Source organism: Psittacula echo (assembly GCF_963264785.1).
Source record: "Psittacula echo genome assembly, chromosome: 1".
Taxonomy (NCBI): domain Eukaryota; kingdom Metazoa; phylum Chordata; class Aves; order Psittaciformes; family Psittacidae; genus Psittacula; species Psittacula echo.
Window position 1 is genome coordinate 67,318,995 of NC_137735.1, and position 22,669 is coordinate 67,341,663.

General features: G+C 36.7%; 1 protein-coding gene across 4 annotated transcripts in view; it reads left to right on the top strand.

Moving 5' to 3' along the window:
* Window positions 1–22,669, top strand: part of INPP4B (inositol polyphosphate-4-phosphatase type II B) — a gene marked incomplete at both ends in the record, with an annotated part of 275,319 nt that overhangs the window by 190,613 nt on the left and 62,037 nt on the right. For all 4 annotated transcript variants that reach the window (XM_080620632.1, XM_080620633.1, XM_080620631.1 and 1 more), the window contains 3 exons: window positions 3,783–3,887; window positions 9,689–9,797; window positions 18,396–18,573. In XM_080620632.1, coding sequence (XP_080476758.1) covers window positions 3,783–3,887; window positions 9,689–9,797; window positions 18,396–18,573 — 392 coding nt within the window. The remainder of the gene's footprint in view (window positions 1–3,782; window positions 3,888–9,688; window positions 9,798–18,395; window positions 18,574–22,669) is intronic.

Sequence of the window (22,669 nt, forward strand, 5' to 3'; positions counted from 1 at the left end):
CAGTGGCTTTCTTGGTCACAGGAAAAGAGAAACCCTGTTTCAGTGTATGAGCAAAACACAGTCCCTAAATGAAACTAAACATTTTGGGAGCAGTTGATCACCTGCTTTAATGAGTGTGTGTGTTGGGGAAAAAAGCTCATCTGTTACACTAAATGTTGTATAATGTTTTGCATTTTGGTTGCAGAAGTATAATTTCTTGTATTTATGATTGTTTTCCATCATCAGATCTGGTTTTGGCAGACTGCTGTCTGATCCAGCATGACACTTTCTATGTTTCTGTGTTTTAACTGATAAAAATGTGTTTTTTAATGCTGAGCTAATAACATTTTGAAAGCAATCCATAAAATATCATATGCAAGGCAATAAATACAGATCATGAAAGTATCAATGTAATAATTATAACTTGCAGGAAAAGACTGAAATAAACTTTTGAGAATAAAATGAAAATAGACACTGTAATCTGTTAAGCATAAATCCTGCAAGTCCAAGTGAGATTAAAAAGGTTGGTGATGTTAAATGACCTGTCTTGACTGTGGTTCGAGATAACTGCAACGGAGCAGAGAACCTGGTCTGAGGAGAAAAGAACCACCCCATATGAAAAAGAGTAGGAACATCTCTCTGAAAACAAAACAAAGCAGGAAACAAAGCATGGTTTGTCTTGGGTGGCATGGTTTAGTGTGAGGTGTCCCTGCCCATATCAGGGGGGTTGGAACTAGATGATCTTAAGGTCCTTTCCAACCCTAACTATTCTATGATTCTATCTCCAATTTCCTTTTGTATCAGCACTAGGGAAGACTGTAACTCATAAGCAGTGTAGAAAGGGGAGATAGCATCTGCAAATAATTCTTTTTTTCCAAAATATTCCCTCATTTCTCCTATACAGTCGCATGCTGGGTTTTCTGAGAGATAGTTACTTCAGATTCAATTGAGCTATTTGTGGAATTTAATGGAGAAGGCTATTTCTTGTTAAATTTGAGGGATTGCACTGAAAGTATCAGGAGTGTTGGACAGCAGTTTTGATTTAACAGCGTATTTACTGAAAATGGAGGTTTAAGGAAGTTAAGACTATTTCAGATTTGAGTTGTTTTGGCAAACAGCTCCCCTCAAAAATGGGGGAGAATTTTGGGGAATGACAAGTATTTTTGTTTTAAGGAAACATAGCACATAACAAATCTAAAAGGGTTAGGGAACATTAGAACAAATAATTTTAGGTTAATTTAAAACACAGATTTGGTGGTTTGGGGAGGGAGTAGAACTTTGAAACTTATTTTTTTGTTCATTTTAGTTTGAACTGAGATGATTTCCAAACACACCTTTTTTTTTTTTTTTTTTTTTTTTTCCCGTATTTCAGTCATCAAACTGAAAATTTTATCCATCTAGTTTAAGGCAATCCCTGCCTGTATCACAAAAGTCCTCATGTGACACTAGGCAAGACAGCCTTCAGAAGTGGTTAGTGTGTGGTGTTCTTTTTTGGAAGCCTGGCAATAGACACCAGCTGTTTTGCAGACGTACTCAGTACTCATGGATGTAATTCAGCTCAGTAGGAGCTGTTCTTCCAAAATGGAATGTGATGTTGCATTATAATGCGTGCTCTGCAGAATGACATCCTCCATATCTCATATTGATGCATTGTTTTCTTAAATGATTTGACTTTTTATTGTCTGCCATTAGAATGGATAAAATTATAACCCTTTTTCTCAGCCAGTTAAAATTATTCCATAAATATTTGTAAAACCCTTAGAAACTGTTGGCATGCAGTAAACAGGTTTGAGGGAATGAATAATCCTGTCTTTGTGGGAGGCTTGAGCAGTATATTTGAATCCAGATACCTAAGTAAAATTTGGAAACAAAATACCGAATCACTATTTCTAAAGTGAGCGGCAGAGATACTAAACATTCAATGAGCTGGAAAAAAACTAGAATGTGATAAGTCATTGAAGTCTATTTTGGAGTTACTCTTCAGATGGTTGTCAGATGAAGGTTGCATCTATACTCCTGTATTTCCAAACTTTGAAGAGTTTAATCTTGCAACAATAACAACAACAACAGTTTTAATAGAGGGGTTGTAGTTTTCTCGATCATTTAATACAACTTCCCGAGCTATTTAAAAACTAACAAACTACACTAAAATTAGTTCAATCACATGGACGATACTGGCAAATGCAGACTGAGGTATTAATGCCACTGCATTAATATCGCATACCTGAGTAAACAGAATAACTGATAGCAGTGGGTGGTTATTATCTGATGTGTTTCTGGCACTGGACAGGAAGGGATTCTGCTTCACAGCTCTTCCCTGAAAAGAGGAGTAACAAGACTTCAGCAATGCTGCGTGTATGCAACTCCAGCCCAGAACAGAAGTGTACTCTAGGGAAAGCAGGCTCTTCTGTTCTCTCCTACTCTTCTTTTGCCTGTCCCTTTTAATCTGCTGACATCTTACTCATCTTAGTCTGCCAGTGTTTCCTTGTCTCAGATGCAGTTATCATTCCTTAAGCTTTGATCTTGGTTTCAGCTGAATTCTGATAAATAATCTGCACTTTTTTGGATTTCCTTCCTAATGATTTGCAGTCTCCTCACCTACACTATTCCTCATACAGTTGAAGTTCCCTTTACTGTTCCTATAATTTTGTCTATCTATGCTCTCTAGGTGCAGGTTTCCTGCTGATATTCTTCATCATCCATGGTTCCTCATTTCAGTCTGCATCTGCAAATTTTCTGTCAAAGCTGAATCTTTGACTTCTGTCAATTGCTTTTCTTTCTACTTTTACTCTTAATCTTTGTTATATTATTTAGTTACTAAGGAGCCTAAGCAAGCCTGGCTGGTCTGGAGCATCATTGGTGCCCTCTGGCAATGTGATTTGCATTGGGAAGCTCAATGCTTAGTCTTATTGGAATCTATTGCAGTTTCAACAAATAACCTCTAGCAGATCTTGATTGAATAAGTCAAAAAAAAGAATTTAAAATATTTCATATTTGCCCCTTAAGAAAATATTGAACAGATTGAACCTTTTCAAAGACCTTTGAAAATGATAGCGTGCTGAAAAAATTGGCTTGATAAATGTTGGGTGCCTGAGTGAGAAGTTAGGACTTTTTCCTAATTTACACCCTTTAATTTTATATATGCATATGCTGTTATCAAATATCTCCAGGTAAATTACATTTTCATACTGTCAGGCTTTAATTATATTCCTTTATGCCAACATAGAGTTAATCATAATCTCATATTTTGGAATTATGCGACCAGATTTATTTATTTTTTTCCCAGCACATTGCACTGCTTCTGGTTCTGGCTTTTTAGAAAGAAAACCTATTTATAACTTTTCTTAAGCTAGTTTATATTTCTTTATTTGAAATTTCTAGGAAGAATGCGTAGCCTTGTCAATGTAATCCTTTTGCTTGAGGAAAAAAAATTCACTTGGTGAAAATGTAGTACCTCTACAGCTCTGTATCCCTGTGTTTTTAGCACAGAATAAACATAATGCACATTAACTGTGACATTGTTTCCAGCAGACTGCAGAGCAATTTCAAACAGTGGGAAAAGATGTCTATCACCTAGACTGAAAAATTAGATTGTTCTCTGAATTAAAAGCTGTTTTGCTGCTTCCAATATGGACACATGCTGAGACTCAGCTAGTGAACTATTCTTCTCCTAATATACAGTTGCACATTGAAAGTAAATTAAAGACGATTCCTAACATACAAGTATTGTCCTCTCATTAGAAAGAAGACAAAACATCTGCTGGGTGCTTAAGATAATGATTCTTTAAACTTTTGTTTTTCAGGTTCTTCCTTCAAATCAAGCTGTAGCAAAGGAGAAAAAACATTAGAATTCATCCCAATAAATCTTCATCTGCAAAGAATGCATGTGCATAGTCCTCGACTGAAAGGTAAAGTATATTCTGCAGAGAAATTTTCCAAGTATGACGAAATATGTTTTGAAATATAATTAAACTTTCAACTAAGAGGTACGGTTTTCATTGTAGCCCATTTTAAGGTGTAAATATCTGAATTTATATATCCTGTTTTAAGGACGGACATTGGGTGGACTTGCTTTCAGATTTAAAACTGCAATGGAACTGAAAGGCATGCTGTTTAGAGAGTTGACTCTTGGTAATTTTGAATTTTTCACTTAATCACTCTTGTTAAATTTTGTAGGTGGGACAAAAAGATGATACAGATAAAAAGCATGGAAAAGAATAGTAGTACATTGAGTCATTTTTTAGTAAATTTATGTGCAATTGGACTTTTATGGATTTGGAGAACGCTGAGGAGAAAAGCGTATCACAAGAAAGAGTGACTTACAAAGAAAATTCTGAGATTCATTTCATGTTGCATGCATTTTGCCACTTAGTGAAGTTTGTGCAGTATTAGCTGGTTTGTAAAACTTGTGCAGTATTGTAAGATCTGATACAGGAGGTTTTTTGCATGACCAGATTGTTGCTTGGTTTGGTTTGGCTTGTTTGTTGGTTTTGTTTTTCTAATAAAATAAAAATAAATCTTCCAAATTTATTATTTAAAAATCTGTGCTTTACAGGCTTAAAGTGTTTATTTTTTTCACTTTAATGGGCTCTAGAAACTTTGTGTGTTTATTTCTTGCCTTTGTTTTGTGTACATATCTGGAACCTGTCCTCCCAAAGGTTTTGATTTCATTCTCTCATGCCTGTGCATCTGCTTCTAAAATCCAAGCTTTCCGGTTCGGGTGTTGTTTGGGATATTTCTAGAGCAACTGAGTATGTACTCTCCATAGAAGACCACACTTAAATCATGAGATCAAAGAAACGAAGAGCTTGCCCGTCCTCCAGATTTCAAATTCTCAAACTAGCATGCAGACACTGCCACTGAGATTGATTGCAAGACCTGGATCTGTGCTGGAAAGTAGGAATCAGGCCCAAATTTAAAGCTGTGCAAGGAATTTCTCTGCCTCATCTTCTGAAGGCACAAGTTTTGGATACTGGTAGCAGACGGAAAACTAAGAAGTGGTTAACAACATTTCTTTTAAGTTGTGGGGTTTTTTTGACAAATTCCAGGTGTGTTGTGCTCATGTTGTTTCTATAAAACTTTGAACAAATAAGTAAATGTTCAAATAAGTAAATATGTTCACTGAAATGTATTGGTAGCTTATGTGTGGTTCAAAATAATGTGTGGTTGCAGTGCAGAACTAATACTGTCATGATTCATACTGACACACTGCACAGTGTTCGGTAAGAGTCACATCCTTCTAGGGCATTGGCTTAATTTTCCATTGTGGTATATAATATCAGTGCAGTGTAAAAAAAGCAAGTCTTACCTGTCTTGTTTCTGAGGTGTTTCTGGTTGGTTGGTTTGTTGGGTTTTTTTTTTCTCCCTTCACTGTGCCACCAGAGATAGTGATAAGAGCATTGTCCCTATTCATCAGTTCTGTAGTCCAGTCGTGGAAGGCCACCAAATTCATCAGGCATGATTTCCTCTTAGTGAAGCCATGTTGGCTGTCACAAACTACCTTGTTGTTTTGATGTGCCCTAACATGGTTTCCAGGAGAATGTGCTCCATGATCCTGTCTGGCACAGAGATGAGACTGACTGATCTGTATTTCCCTGGGTCTTCCATTTTCCCATTCTTGAAAATGGGGGTTATATTTCCCTTCTTCCAGTTGTCAGGAATTTCACCTGGCTGCCATGATTTTTCAAATATGGTGGACAGTGGCTTAGCAACTTCATTCGCCAGCTCCTTCAGGACCCGTGGATGGATTTCATCAGGTCCCATGGACTTGTGCACATTCGGGTTCCTAAGATGGTCTCGAACCAGGCCTAAGGTCTCCATTCTCACAATCCCTACGTCTGCCTTCCAAGACTTGGGTGGTGTGGTCAGAACATTTGCCAGTGAAGACTGGGGCAAAGAAGTCATTGAGAACCTCAGCCTTCTCCAAATACATCCTATTTCTCAGGAAGCCTTAATGAGCCCAGTGCTGCCTGTGCCTAAATCAGCTTATTCAGTGCTAACCTGTGCCACATAAGCATTTGCTTAGCATTAAGCAAAAATATCTCTCTGATTATGCTGAAAATACCATGAACTTCTGATACCTTCTGGAAAGGGTGATAATTTTCTGTAATGTCTCTGTGATTCTGTTTAATACAGAATTCTGCTGCTGCTGCTTGTGTATAATTTTAGCAGCATCCTTTACAGATAAAAGATAACATTGATTCATACATCTAAGCAAATTGTAATACAGTGAATAATTTATTGATAAATTGAGATTTAGAATTAAAAGAAAGAATTAAATGTTAGAATCATTTTCTAAATTTAGAACTTGAAGTTATAAAACACTCCCTTTTTTCTTTAGCTAATGTTTGCTTTGCTGACATAAGAATTAGATAAAACTGGTCTTGTTACACTCAAGTTTAGAGATCGTAAAACATTAATAGAGAAGAGAACTTGTGTTAAAATCAGGGCATTTCTGCTTGCCTGTATTTTTGGGACTGACACCTTAGTTACGAGAAACTCTTTTTATTTTTCTGTTTACGAAATGGGTTCCTCAATATATTTAGGATATTTTGCTAGCACTATAGTATGGATACAACAAAAAGTAATTGATTTTTATTATATTTGCCTTTGGTTGGATAAATTATTTCTGTATCTATTACATAGCTACCATCCCACCTGTTTAGTTCTGTAAACATTCACAGAGGTGATGATTAAACAAGCTGATGAGCCATAAAACTGTCATTAACCCTTACCTTGTCAGATGTCTTAATTTTGGGAGTGCAAAATAGGGTTTAATCCCATTGACCATGTGCATGCCCACTGATACGTGCTTTTCTGTTCAACATGTTCAATTACTGGCTTACTTTTACTGAACTTTGATTTGGGTTGTTATTGGCGAGTGACAAGGAATAGAAAATACCTATGTGTTTAAACTTACAGTAGGAACAGCTTTGAGAAAAATACTATTTCATTATGGGATAACTGGATCGCTATCATATGATAAACACCACATTTTGCTTTGTTCATCATGCTACAAAGTTCAAATTTATACATTGCCATAGCTTTGCTTTTGTCCCTGTTCATACTTTAAGTGTGCTTGTTTCAAACAAATTTGGTGGACTGAAGAAATTTTTATTTTGCTTCTGGCCAGTGTGAGACACTGTCTCTTTATGAAGGCAAAGATGTTACTTCAGTTCAATATTGAGTTGTGCTTGACATAAAAATCCCTCAGCTCTTTAAACTGGTCTGATAAAGCCTCAGTTTATGGAACTTCTATCCTGTCACTGTGGATATCACCACGTTGCAAAAGCTGTGCTTTATTTGTGAAGGAGTGATGGGCAGGTAGTTTATATTTCTGCATGGTGAAGGGATTGTTGGTTTTGGGCAAGTGTGTAATCGGTGTTAGTGTTTCACTTGTACCAGTAGGAGATGAGTGATACTTTTGAGTCAGAATAACTGGTATGAAATGATAATTGGCTCAAAGCTCTGTTTCCTTGCACTCCAATCTTCTGCATTTTCTTCCTTCAATTTCTGAAGTTGGTATTTGAAGAAGGGTTGAGGGGTCTTTGTAACATCTATTCATTAATATTTTGGGAGACACATGCTGACAGTATGGTACAGCTCCTACAACTCTCTGCTGGATTTTAAGGTCTCTCTCCACTGCATTGTCAGCAGTCATCTGTTCCTGAAGTGGACAGTGGTTGTGAGTTAATGGAGCATTCCTGTACCAGTGCACTCATGCTGACACTGCATGTGCTTTACAAGAAGCTTCATTGATGTGAAAGTGGACCACATCAAAAAACATTCCTTGCAGCACTTTCCAGCATACTGTCCTCTGGAAAGCGGGAATGAGACTGCCCCGTGACTGTCACTAGAGTCGTAGACATTTTCTTCTTCTTAGCCACTATCACTCTCCCATGTTTGCTTGCATGGGGTAGATGCTCAGCTGTTCTGGGTGTGTTTGCGTCTCAAACATCCTTGACCATGATGAGAAGACGCCATAGGCTGAATTAAAGCTTCCTTGTGGAAAAATCCTCCATAAAGTTAGCTATAAGCAGGGTCACTATTTCTTTTTAAAACAGAGGCATCAAAAGCACCAGGGCTTACTCTTCTAAGTATTTTCTTGAGTTAATCTGTAAACATATTCAGAAGCCATTATTCAGTTACCCTGATGGGTTCATATCTTATTTTGGTTTCAAGCCACCTTTTTTTTTCTTTTTTTTTTTTTTTTTAAGAAATAGAACTACTTATTGTCAAGTGCTGATAGAGCTCTAATAGCCCAAAATTATGTAGTATGGACTGATCTCTATTAAGACCTGAAAGAATAGGCTATTTAAGAATCTTGATGCTCACCTTAGGCTAATGAAATTATGTCACTTCTCCTTTTAAGTGGAAATTGAAGAGTCACCAATTCATTAGAGTGCAAATCAATTTGAGTGAATATGCTTTGACATTCAGCTCTGGAAATAAAACATAGTTCATTAACTGTGAATCATTTGTACTGTGTTCTTGCTTCTAGGCATATTTATCATCAAAATGCAAGAAAAGTTCTATTTTAGGAAAGGATTAGATTTTAATTTAAATGGAAAGCTTCCTTAATGAATAAAATAGTTCGCAGAAAAAATTCCTCTAACGCTTCCTTTAGAAATACATCGTAAGAATGAGGCATTCTGACCTGTATTTTTATACCTCCAGTAAGCTTGGGCACAAAACAGGTACTGCTTACTGCAAACATAAGTTCTGCAAATGTAACTTTAAACCTTGAAGGAATAATTATTGTGGTTTGGAGTGTAATTAAATCTTCATCTCTGCATTGACAATCAATCACAGGCACAAAATGAAAGGCTGTTTTTAAGATGATGTTTCCACCTGCAGTTCTGTAACCATACAGAAAAAGTTCATCCCGTATGTCACAAGATATCAGGTACATACAGAGAGTAATAACAGTTTGTTGTCTCATCAAGAATTTCAATAGTATGGTATATTTTCCGTTCTGTTAACTTTTCAGCTGAAAACAACTGACTCTGTGTTTATAAGCATATATAAAATGAAGTACATGTCATAGAACAGGATTCTTCAATTTAGCATTAAACAGGTAATTATATCTGCAAGTGGAAGCTAAACAAATTCAAAGCAGAAAATAAGTGGAGATTTGATTGACTGATTAATCTTTGGAGCAACTTCTTTTGGAATGTAGCAAATTCATTGTCACTTGAAGTCTTTAAATCAGAATCAGACTGTGTTTGTTTGTTTTTAAAGATGCTTTTACTCAGCCAGAAAATATAAACTTGATGCTGGAATCGTTAGCTGTAATTCAAGCATCCACTCTCTTCAGTTCCATCATAATGGTCTCTTTTGACTCTAAAATGCATGAATCTGTGCATCTCAACATGATTGCAAGTTAAATAATGGAAGGGGTAATAAAGTGAAATACACAAAGGGCCAATTTACTTGGCAGCTTTGTACACTGCAGAGCTAGAATATTGTTGTATGCTGTGGCATATAATTTTGATGTAGCAATAAATCAGATAAACTTTCTAAGGTGTGCAGGTGGCTATGTGGAAAGATTGATCAGCCTTTGGGCCTCCTTAAGACACAGGTTCTCGATTATTCCTTGGAACTAATATAGACCTGTTGTCCTCACATCTTGTAGAGTAGATATCATAGTGTTACCATCCCATGAGGATAGGCCCATGCAAATCTCTGTGCTTGTCTGTTCCTGTTCCAGATGCTCTGTATGACGTCATCACGGTGGGAGCCCCGGCAGCGCATTTCCAAGGATTTAAAAATGGTGGTCTCCGAAAACTGCTGAGTAAATTTGAGGCAGAAAGACGAAAGTAAGTAATTTTATAAGTAGCTAGGAAAATATCATTAAAGTTGCATTAAAATGTTATGAGCTCACTTGAGTAACAAAATGGTTTACCCTGCTGAACGTATGGAAGATTAAAATCTAGTAGGACTGAACAAGGATGCATTTATAACCTATTTCCTTTATCTTCCCTGCTTTATTGGGCTGCAAAATTGAAGCACAGTTTGCTTTTAATGTCAAGACCCATTTTTGAACACGAACTCAAAATTGTGACAGTTTCTTCCTGTATTTCGGGAAGCTTGAGGAATATCAGTGCTTGAAAACATGCTGTTCAGAATGAGATAGTGTTTTGGTAATTCTTGTGCTAAATGGAAAGCGGCTAGAGACAATTTTTCAATAAACACTAACTTCATTTCTGACAGCCCTGGGTATATGTGAACAAAAAGTATTTTTAGCATGTCTGTGAAGTAAATAAGGAACTCCTTGTTTTTCAGAAAGATGAAATGAGACTAAGCAAAGATAAGACCCTAACTAAGGTTTCAGTTTATCGCAATACTCAAATGCTTTGTTAACCACTCAACATATACAATAATGTTAGTTGCATATTTTGCTAACCAAGAATTAGATGTATTTGTGTTTGTTGCAATGGCTGTTAAGAAGTTTCAAGCAGCCACAGCTGTCACTGGCAGCACACATAGTTGTGACTGCTCAATACTTCAACTAACTGTGCCAACCCTATGCAGTCAGTGGCATAACATTCAAAACATAATGCAGGAAGGTACTGCTTATATGCTAATCTAAGCATCAGGATGCTCTGTAGAAAATGAATTCCATAGGTTTCAATGCTAAGAAAAGTTTCATAGTTACAATATCATAAAGAATGAGCAGAAATTGTAAAAATCTACTGTTGACTTCTATGTTGACTAGAAATTGGCATCAATACTAAAACCAAACTAAAACCAGCAGATGTATTTGCTTTGAAAACTGCATTATTATTTTTTCTCTTTGCATTGCATGACATAAAAACCTTATTAAATCTTCCAAAGCCTTTCATTTCCCTTGCAACCTCTGGTGAGAAAGCTTGCTAGTGAAACATGAACATCAGTGTTCACACAAGACCTATGAATGGACTTCGTGTTAACAATAGGTACATATTCTACTATCAGTGACTGAATAAACAGCCTTATCCCCATGATATGGAGGCGTATGAAGTACATGATGAAGAAAATGTCTAAAAGCATTTCTTAAAATAGCTGCTTTTAACTATCTGATTAATATAGTTGCAGTTGTATTTAGTGGGGTTTTATTACATTTTGTAAGAAGAAAATAATGTTATAAGTGATATAAAGAACTTCACAGTGTTTTGCTTTCAGAAAATGAACTGTTTCTCACTTGCTCAGTCCCGCAGCGTATCCATATTGACAGAATGTGATTTCCCAAAATGGAAGATAGCTGTGAGGCACACTTGAAATCATTAACTGAGATTTCTGTTCCTTGAAGAAAAGGAAAATGCTTTATAGGGAAGAGACCTAGTCTTTCTTGAGTTCTTCCTGGAAGAACGTATTGCAGTATCTCATAGGAATGGATAGACAATGCTCTTGTTTCTTAGATGCCCATACCAGGAGAATAGAAGATGATGGGCTAGACTCATTTCTTTGGATCCTATTCAATGTTCTATGTCAAAAGGCTAGGATGGCAAAGGATACTCAGTGCTGCACAGCCTCTTCTCATTTTCATTCACTCTTCTTTTACTGACTCAATCATGTAGACCTCTAAGTTGATAGATTGTGATCAAGAGCATAAGGTAAAGCTTTGTGCAGATTTTATCAAAGCATTTCATGCCTATTTCAAAGTGCCTACACATCACCTTATATTTGTCTTACTGCTTAGACTTATTTGCATCCCTCAAAAGCACTTGTATTTTGGTGACTTTCAAGGACAGAGTATTGGACTTTTACTCTGACAGTGCAGTTTTTGTGTTTCCTTGTTCCCATGGAAGAGCAAAAATCTGTATTTAGGATGATATAACTAGGGTAACTGTTAGTATCCTTTCAGAATCTTCCTTAAGAAAAGAGCCTCTGTCAGGCTAACAAACTTAATTTTGAGCATTGAAAACAGGGGACTGCAATTTTAGCGAATCACCAGACCTGAAGAAATGGACACTTAGCATATGAATTCCCATGAAGTAGAAAGGAGGAAACCTCCAAAATTCATCTATCTTTGACAGCAGCACAGAGCAAACTCAACTAGAAGATCTTGTGTGAGTCAAAAGACAGGAGCAAGTAATCTCTGAATATGATCTCACTTATTTGAATATTGAAGAATTGGTCTACTTTAAATATATACAAGAAGTGACCATTCTCATTCTTACCACAGAGAATTTCTTTCGCTGTGGCAATGACAACTTTATTTTGTAGGCACCTGTTTGTTTAACTGCGTGAGGATAGTTTGAGGACAAAGAGCATTTCCAGGGGCAGCTTTTACAATTTAAATTTTCTGGCTTACAATGGGAGCAGTTTTTCTGAGGATCTGGTTGAAGGAAGAAGTGACACCTTGAGATATCAGTCAGAATATAAAATGAAGAGAAAAAAAATGGAGATTTAGCAGCCGTTTCCTCTGAGCGAACTGAGCTGAATACGTAGAGGAAGATGTGGGAAGAGATTATTTCTCAAGCCAATCCTGGTAGCTTTCAAGATACTGTTAGCACATGACAGAATGTCTTGCATGCCTTTGACCTTCAGGCTGATTATTAGAATAGGTTATTGAAATATTCAACAGTGTCATCATATCACAAAATATTCCTTGCTCAAATCTATGCTTGTGGAATTAACAAACAAGAGAAACTGTCAGCTGGTAGCAAGGTTATATCCCACTTTTCAAGAGCATAATTGCATTTGCAATTGCCAAACCAGAACAAGATTGAAACATACGTTTCATGAAAATTTATCAAACAGAGAAATGTGGAAAATGTGTATCTGAAGATAGGGTTGGCATATTTTCTATTACATATGGAAATTTTCTATTGCATACATATTTTGTGCAGACAAAAGAGAAGGGAAGATGTTATATTATTTATTTATTGCAGTATTTTTGCAGTTCTCTCGTTTGTTACCACTAAACAAGTCATATTAAAAAAAAAAATAAAATTCTAAAAATGTGATCTCAAATAATAGGGAGAAGGTGAAAAACAAGACTTAATGGTATGCAATCTGAAGGCAGGTCCATTATTTTGTTGCCCATTCACAATCTCTACTGGCTTTGATTTGCAACAAAAACGTAGATAAAAGGCTTTGCTACTGCAAATGTCAGGCCTGTCTATAAGTCATGGCTCTAATATGTCTGTCCCTTTAGTAGCTAGGGGTGAACTTGACAAGACCAGTAAGAGCAAAGTTTGGTTGGTTTTTTTTTTTTAATCTTGTTTAGGCATAATAGTATTTAAATCCAAATCACTGAAGTTTGATCACAGTATGTGAAATCATTGCACAATGTGAATTGTATGTGTATAAAACAATACAGATTCATTTTAGATCTTTTTTCATGATGTTGTATTGGGTTATTCTTTTTATTTTTTCCTTCCTTATTTCTAGCTAAAAGAGAAAGTCAGTCAGTTGTTCAGATTCAGTCTTCTGTTGGCCTGCTGGTATAGGTTACTTCTCCTTCCTGCAAATGGAAGGCCTTGTAGTCTTCATCATCATCATCACCCGTCTAGATGGTATAGCAAATTATTTTTAGAGCTCATTTGTGCAGGAACATAAGGCAGTATACATTATATGTATACAGTAACTTATACACATATAATGTCTTGCTGCTCAAAATGTGCATAAATCACTTTCAAGGTACTTTTGAGGACTTTTTTTCTAATTTAAAATCTAATTTGATAATCTCTGGTTTAGCCAAAGCACGTAGCCTGATGATTACAAGATTTTTAATGCCTTGGTACTTCACCATCAAGAAAAATGGGTGTCCCACAAGCTGCATTAGGTGCTGTAATTCACTACGGTTTTGTAGACCATTTCTAGCAAGTTCTTCAGAAATTACCCTGCTTTAAATTAGCAGAGGTGTAAAGCTGGAATAGCACTGAGAAAGATTTTCTGTTAATTTTTTTTTTTTTTTTAAAGCCATAATAATTTAATTTGGGTTTAAACTGCCCAAAAGGACCCTCTTTTGTTTGACTACTCCTAGCTTTTGGTCAAGGGGTGAGGTGTGTTTCTTTATGAACATACACATTACCAGAAATTTTATCAATGCTGAGATCCTCCTTCAACCCATTTCCATTCTCTGAGGAACCTGAAATGGCACTGTTCCACAGAAAATCCCAGAGCCATTGAAATAATAATGAATTGCATTTCATCTAGCTGTAGCCTTTATTCTCAAAGGGAAACCACAGCCTGTCATGCATTGCACTGTTCACGGAGATGTTATCCTTTGCTCACTTTCCCCTGTTTTTTATGTGTGTGTATTCCTAGGTGTGTGTGAGAAAAAGAGATTAGACTTCATGGAGATGAACATTTTTTTTCATTGGCCATAAATCACTGTTGTTGGAAGTTTTGCTGGGAAACTGCCAAAGATTATACTATTTGTTGAGATAGAAAAATCTCATCAGTATTTTCCAGGCACTAGACACTCAGGACAGAATTGCCTGAAGCATTTCCTTAAGCAGGTATAAAAGAAAAGGGACTGGGGCTGAAAAAACAAGGGAAGGAGGAGTTGAGGAGCTTTGTATGTAAAGGTTAGAAAGGATCATATGTTTTGGAGAGCAAGAAACTGTTCCTCCTCCATGGACCCATGGAGTCCCACCAATGTAAAGATACTCTTAAATTAATTTGAAGAACTGTGAAAGGCTTTCCCTCAACATTCAATCTGCCTGGACTTAGTCTTCCTAGGAAGACTTAGGTCTCCAGAGGGCTGATGCAGAGCACCTTGACCTTTCTTTTGACTGAAACTCGTGTCCAACATAACCAGCTGAAGGCATTGATGTAGAATTATTCCAAGGGTCAGTTAGGAATGAAGAGGAAATAGAAGAGCAGCAAGAGAAGCTGTGCATATAGCCTTAGCCATTGCTTCAAGATAAGGATTTATGGAGATTTGGACTTAGTAAGGATAGATTAGAACTAATAATATTTTCCTCAGTATTCAAAGTCAGAATTTTCAAGTTTGCAAGGGAAATTTTCAGCGCTGATAACATCAAGATCTCGGCACTGATAACATTGTTTAGTTTTGTTTCCTGAAGCAGTGAATTGTGAGGTGGAGGGGTTTTAATGTAGCAATTTATTTTTGAGCCTCACTTCACTCTTCAGACAGGATACACGTGATGCATAAATTAGCCACTGAATTGGTATCTTCGGTAATGTACGTAAGCTGGAGGTTATCTGGGTGTACATGTTCTTGCTGCATGTACTTTAACTGGATTCTTGCTGTTAATGTCTGTGGTTTTGACTGTTGAAAAAAGCAAGGTCAAATGTTCATTGTTGAAAGATTTTAACCCAGTCCCAGATGGTGATAATTTAACTCAGTCACACAAATTACTCAGTTAACAGCAGGAGTGGAGTTACTTGGAGTGTCATTAAAAATTAGACATTTAGCATATTGCAGTATTTATTCTCAGGCAAAAACTTTGTTAATTTAAATTGCAGATATAGTCAATGTAATCTTTATTCAAATTACATGACCGTGTCATTAAACCAATTTTCAAAATGAAATGACCACTGACAGTCATATGTACATAGTTAATGATGGTGCCAATATGTGGAAATGATTAAATGTGATTTTTATATGCTTAGTGAGAGCTTTGAAACTTAACCCAGAAGACATTATTATAGAGTTTTTCAAAAGGTACCTGACTAATAATACATTTTGCATATCAAAGGTAGATTTTCGTAGTGCTGCTGGCATCCCACACTGGACCTACTCATGCAGCCTTTGGCCCAGTGCAAAAGTTTCTTACTTGTAATTCCCTTCATCTAGTTTCTTCATTACAACACTTGTGAAAAGTTTCTGTACATGTTCTGTTGGTAGCTGCTTCTTTTAAGTAATGCTGCTTATACACCACAGCTGTATGTGGCAGCAAGCTCTCAAAGTAGTTATTTATAAAGAAACTAATTTCAGTGACTTGGAAGTAGTAATGTCTTTTCATGAATGGCAAGGCCACAGAAAATCTTATGGTAGTCTTAGATGGAACACTGTTGAGACACAACAATTAGAAATTTCAGATACTCCCAAACATGTTGTTTCTGAATAATAATTATACACTTTCTTGAGGGAGAGAAGTTGCCCTCAAATTCTGAAAGAAACTGAATATTTGGAATCGTATCATGCTTTCTGGGGGTCAGGAAATGTTAAAATTAGCCAAAAAATGAGGCCTGATTGAACACTTCGTTTTGAAGAAAAAGTCATTCTCTGTTTATTATTTCCTTGGCTGTATGATTGCCTTTATTAGAATAAGAACTCCCTACAAGTTTAGTATCTCTCTTTCCTCTTTCTTTTCTTATAGCATTGACTGTTGCTTTTCTGCTGCAATATTTGGTGAAGCTTAGAGCTGTGGGAGATCAGTGAAAACGATCTGGGAATTAAAGGCTGAGGGGAATCCCAGAAAGAAGTGTGTGCATGGTGAGCTTGATAACAGTGTTAGCCAGATTCAGACTGCAAAAAGGCTGTTTGATAATGAGAGGGGAAAGCCTGAAGGGGAATTAGAGAAGATTATTCAGTGCTGTGAAGCATCAAGACTTTTAAGACTATGTCTTCACTACAGTTAACATAGACTATATTACTCTTTGTCACTGCCCTGTCTACTGAGTCTGACAGCTGGAGAGCTGTGGTGAATTTAGAGAGCTCTAACTTTGGAAGTTCATTTCACTAAGTGTTTGCACCTTGAAGGCAATCCTGTGGCTGATTCCTCATTTCCCAGAGGGACAGGGATTTTTTTTTTCTTTTTTCTTTTTCCAAAATCAGTAGGAGAGATAGTTTGTACTATTCATTTTGTTGAAATATTTGGAATTCTGGCCTCTGCACTCAGCTGTACTCTAGGTTACCCTGCTCTTGCAGGGGGGTTGGACTAGATGATCTTTTTGAGGTCCCTTCCAACCCTTGGGATTCTGTGATTCTGTAATTCATGTAGTGGACTGCAAATTGGAGACGCATAGTGATTTTGATGTGGCTGGTAGCATGACTGATCATGACAAAGCTTCGCTGACTCAGATGCCCTTCATCTCGACTACCTCCACAAAGAACTGTATCTAAAAATAGGGACATCATTGAAAGATGGAGAAGTAAGTTGGGATATTTTGGAATTTGTGACTGCAACTTAACAAAGTATCTAAGCAAGAGGTTTAGTTTTAAGACTGCTTGCATCTATCCTTGTTTGGCAGAAGACTTCAGCCTTTTAAGTTGTAAGGAAGTGGCTTCATTTGGACTTCTGGATGTGCATTGCATATGTCCTTTATCAAATTAAATTTAATTTCGAATTAATTTCTGATGGGGGAATGAAGAGATCTGGGAAAAGACTGAAATGAAAAACAGTGCATATTGTTCAAAGGATTGCACAAATTTCAGGTCTTAATATGTGAAATTAAGAAGGAAATTAAAATGGTGGGGAGAGGGCAGAAGTGTCTGAAGGATGTATGGTAAAAGGACCCAAGAGAAAAGAAGGGATAGGCTTACAGAACCAACTGGGGACTAGCATGTATGTTGCTCTGGCATTAGTAATGTTCTAGGAGTTGCTTGGTTACAGTTTTTCCTTGTTAACATTATAGGTTAACCTGAAACTGCAGAAGGTTTTGGTTAGTTTCTCCAAAAGGCTGAAGCAGGGCTTTATGAATGGACAGATTAGATACAAGAGTTCTAGGTGGGGAGATGTATACTACATCGAAGAATACAGGTGTGTGCAAGCTGTCTAAAATGGTATTTTGGAATAATGTTATAAAAAGGATATTGCATAATTAGGAAGTGTTGGAGGAAAAAAAACAACCAAGGGATAGGAATGCAAAAGAATTGCAGTAGTTTGAGAACAGTTAAAAGTAGAAAGTTTGCAGTGTTCATTTGTGCGGTTTTGTAGTAATTAACTCCCATACCCTATTTCTGTGTCTTTTCTTGCAAATGAGACACTTCCTTTTATTTGAGATAACTCTGGTTATTACCAATTCCTGGACATCACTGATGCTAATCAAAACATAGTGTGGGCCACTGATCAGTTAAACATTAATGGCTTATTTTGAAAGATTCAATGTGGTAGGTAATAATGTGATGGGGAGTCAAGTTGGAAAAATAAGGAGTCTTGTGACCTTTGTGTCACTATTAAGTGACTTGGTCAAATGTTTCGTTTCTCCAGAATTACATTTTTTGAAATAAATAAATAAATAACTGTTTTTCTTGTGTTAAGATCCATCACTCACAGGGATGATCAAGTTGAACAGTACTGCTTGGAGAATTTGGTAGTGGGCAGTCTGTTGTCCTCTCCTGTTCAAGCAAGGATTTGTTTTTAGCCTTAAATAAGGAGCATTTCAATGATATCAGTGATGTTCAGGCATATATCATTGTTTGCAAAACCAGGTAAAATTTTTAGCACATTAAGCATTGCTATTAATAACAGAAATGACTTTGATGTTTTGTGACCCTTTCTCTGTTATTACAGTACTGGATACCAGTGTATTTACTATTCACCTGAAAACACAGCCAAGGCAAAAGAAGTTCTCAGCAACATCAATCATCTACAACCTCTCATATCAAGCCATGCAGACCTGCTGCTTAATTCTGCAAGCCAGCATTCTCCAGACAGCTTGAAGAATTCTTTAAAGATGCTTTCAGAAAAAGTAAGATTCAAATCTTCACTGCAATGGAAAATGGAATAACCAACTCTCTAACTACTGAGGTTTTTTTCCTGCATAAATTTACTTTCACAGCATCAGCAAATGTTAAATAGGCTCTGCTAAAATAAGCTTCAGAATGTTGCTATTAGAAAAAGAATATTATTTAGCATTTTCTGTGTAGAAAATTAATGAAATCTATAAAGGTTGTCTTTATTTAAAAGTATAATTAATTTCATATGTGTCTGTTATCCTCTAGTGGCCACACACTGGGGTTTATAAAAAAATAGATTATTGTAAATAATTTTGTAGCATGATAAATGGTTATTTTATTTCTCTTTCTTTCATACTTCAAATTTGAGCTTGTGGGAGGTAGCTCAAGCCAGGTTTGAGCTAATGTTTAGAATTATACCATGATCAGAAATGGTGATACGATCTGGAAGGAGAAGTTGGCACCAGGAGGTCTCAAATTTTAATTCTCTTTCTTGTATTATATTCCGCTGTAGCTGTAGGCTTTTCCTCATCTTAGCTTCTTTAGCTCTAAATTAAGGAAGATAATATTTTCCACCTGTCTCACAGAGTGATACTGGAGATTAGCTGAAGTCTGAAGTACTTTTAAGCATATGTTATCTTACAAAAATATTAAGCACTATTGCTCTGACCAGAGGGGTTGGAAAAAGTTTCCCATTGCTTCATGGGCCATACCTTCTGTAATGTGATCTCAATATGGCTTAATAACACTATCAATAATCATTTCAATATATCTTCAGCTATCGGGAAGTAGCAACCCCTGTGGTCTGTTGAGCACTATTATCCCAGCAGTACATCTTTCAATGGGAGATTTTCAAATCTGAATATTGAACTCAGTCACATACTGTGAAGGCATTGCATTGGAGCCACGGGGAAGATAAACTTTGCTCTCTGTTACAGATGTGTAAATCCACAGTAACTCTGAGAATATTGGAGTCACTGAATGTCAAGAACAATGTAGGAAAGTAGAATTCGGCCTATAGATTAAGGAAGAGTCGGGGGTGGGTGTTGTGGTAATTATAGCATACCTTTCTATGTCATACCAAAGGAGGCCATTCTTAGCTGCATGTAGAAAAAGTGGAGCCACTCTGTTAACGCTTAGTTCAAAGAAATATGCATGCAAAAGTAAAGCAAATCAAAGTGTTTGTTCTGAAGATCCAAGACCCAGTTGCTAAGGAATTTGTTTGTGGCTATAGCCACTGGCTTTGCCCTTCCCACCTTTGCCTGCCTGGGCTGGAGGACTGAATGACTTCAGAGTGGCTGCAGGCAGCTGTGACACTGACTGTTTGAGCCATGGCCTATTGGAGAGTTTGGCTACAGAAAAGGGCCAAAAAGGACAATCCATTGAGTTTGGAGAAGTCACAGATATTTTAAATTTATAGTTTGTCATTTAGTTATATATGTCCGTATCAACTCTTCAGGACCAGGATTAAATTGCTGGTTAGTACGTGAGCACAGGTTCCCAGATGTGGAAGCAGGAGTCTCACCTGATGTAGTCCACTTACAGCCCATAGTTTCTATCTATCCTCTGCCTTTTGCTTGGAAGAGATGAATCCATTTGTCTGAACAACTGCTGCATGAACGACTGAATACCTGCTTCCCCGGCTATTCCCAAATTTACTCTGAGGAGAAGACAGATAATTGAGAAAAAGAGTGGGACCGTTGCTGAGGAAACTAGTGTAGAGGCACAGCTGCCTGTAAAAAAGAAAGGAGGTCTTTCATGTGGGAAAGAAAGACCAAGAAACAGCTTCAGAGAAAGCCAATATGAAGTTTCAAAAACCCAGACTGAGTGGAACCCCACAGTGCTGCAGTTGAGTCCCTCATAGATAATACAAAGCATCATCTCAATATTCTAAAATAGCCTATCTGTATAATCTGGTCCAGTATGGGAGAATTAAGACTAACAAAGTGTCCCTGCTTATATTTAAGATAGGTTGGTATGCTTTTCTGAATAGAATTATGTGAAGCCTACCTATATTCTTATGCGTGAGGCGCTTCTGCTCTCCCACCTTTTGTATACTATTTTATATGTAAAATAGAAATGTTCACGTACATTTTGACTTGCTAGAAATTTAGGAATGGAACTGCTATTTGAGGAAATTGTAAAAATGATTGCTCTGGTGATTAAATTCCTCAAATATATTAAAAAGGATAACACTTTATTTTAAGATAACGTTAAGCTTGATATAAAGAATAATTCTTTCTAAAAACATTAGGTAGCAGGAAGTATATCTGAGCTATCAGTAAGGTGAGTTACATTTAAGTATTTATGTTAGAAATGGAAAGACTGGGTCCATGGCTTGGAAGTGGAAAATCAAGTAATTCCACTGCTGCTTCTTAAATTGAGCTTATTTTCTCATAGTAAGCATGGTTTTGCTTCTCCGCGTATGATTTGCAATTTGCTTTAGTGTTTTCCTGAGACTAACCTTTTATCAATGTTTTCTGTTAATTGATTAAGAAAGCCTTTAGCTGTCGACAAATGTATCAGCATTTGCAGCTTGCAGAAGGCTTGATAAGTTTGTTTTCCAGCTATGCCTATCTTTGTTTGCAGAAATATTTTTTGGTTGAGTATCTAAAAGAAATTGCAAAGTTTTCATTTCTTTGTATAGACTTGTTTTGTGATTGCAATACAATTTTATAAATAGTGATGTTCTGCAAATGCAGCAGTACTGAGCTGTAAGAAAATGCAGCTGAAATGTAGATTGTTGTTAAACCAATGGAGTCCCAGAATGGAATTTAATTACAGAAGCATTTTAGTCCCTATATGGAAAAATGGAGGTTTGCTTCCATGCCAGTTTGCTTCTTAAAATGAACTTTCCCTATGAAATATTTACATTAATTTAAATTGTTTAGACTTTTTAGGTAGTTACCTAATATATATTGCAGTCATAGTAGGCATTCCTTACTTCAAATTGTCCAATACAAAAAATTTCCGAAAGACTCTTTTGAGTCTACCATGCCTAATGCAGAGACGTGAAACGATCTCAAGCAGACTTCAAGCGGAAAGGAAGGCATAAAACCTCAGTAAAGCCATGATGTTATCATTTCTAAGGACAGACAAGCAAAGTAGTTTAGATTCTCCCAATACGATACTGTAGAAGAGTCTTGAAGATGAACTCTGCTGCTACCATGCAACTTCACAAGTCTTACTTTGCTTCTTCTTTATAGAGGACTGGTAGGGTTTGCTAGCAGTATTCCCCAGAGACTATGAGTTCTCTGAGCATGCACCATTTGGAGGCTGGAAATGTAGAAAGCTGAAATTGTCCTATAGTACTGGAAAAGAAAGAAAGAAATAAAAGAAGCAGAAACTTTTCAAGCAGGTACCTAAACCAGCAGCCAGAGATTTAAGAAAACCATCAATTATTTAGAGCATGTGGTCTAAATGTCAGTGAACTTTTGAGGGGGTATAGAGGCAGGAAAGTAAGAAAAGTTGAAGAGGATTAGAGGCATACAGAAGGGCAGCAAGTACTAGCAAAAAAGGCAATGCCTGGCAGAATGGTGGCAACAGCAAATGCTTTTACATGGAGATGGTCTAGAGATGCTAAAGGCCAAATGGAGAAAGCATTTTCCTTTTCTTGTTGGGCTGGAAAGGAGATAAATACTGCAAAGAGATTGAAGGTTTTTAAAAATACAGTGAACTTTCAGCTGTCACAGTCAACAAGAAGGATTTAGAAAAATGCAGTGATTGAATGGCGTCTTCAGAGAGCCTAGAAAAACTACTTCAAGGTTTCCTGTCTTTAAAAATAATTAAACTAAAGGTTTAAATTAAATTAATTAAACACTAATCAGGTGTTTTCACCTGCCCCAATATGTGGGTTGATACCAACAGGAACCAAAACTTCTCTCTGGAAACACTGCTTTTGCAGGTACTGCTGTCTCAGCAGTGTAGAGTGGTGTGTTTTTATTAAATTTGTTAATCACATTTTATGTGACACTTATTCAGAAATTATTGAGCCATGGCTGGTTACTCTTGGAACTGATCCTTGTAGAGGTTCATCCTTGCAGGCAAATTCTTGAACTCGAATAGAATAGGATTGTTGCGAAGATAATCATCTCTATGACAGATACTGTA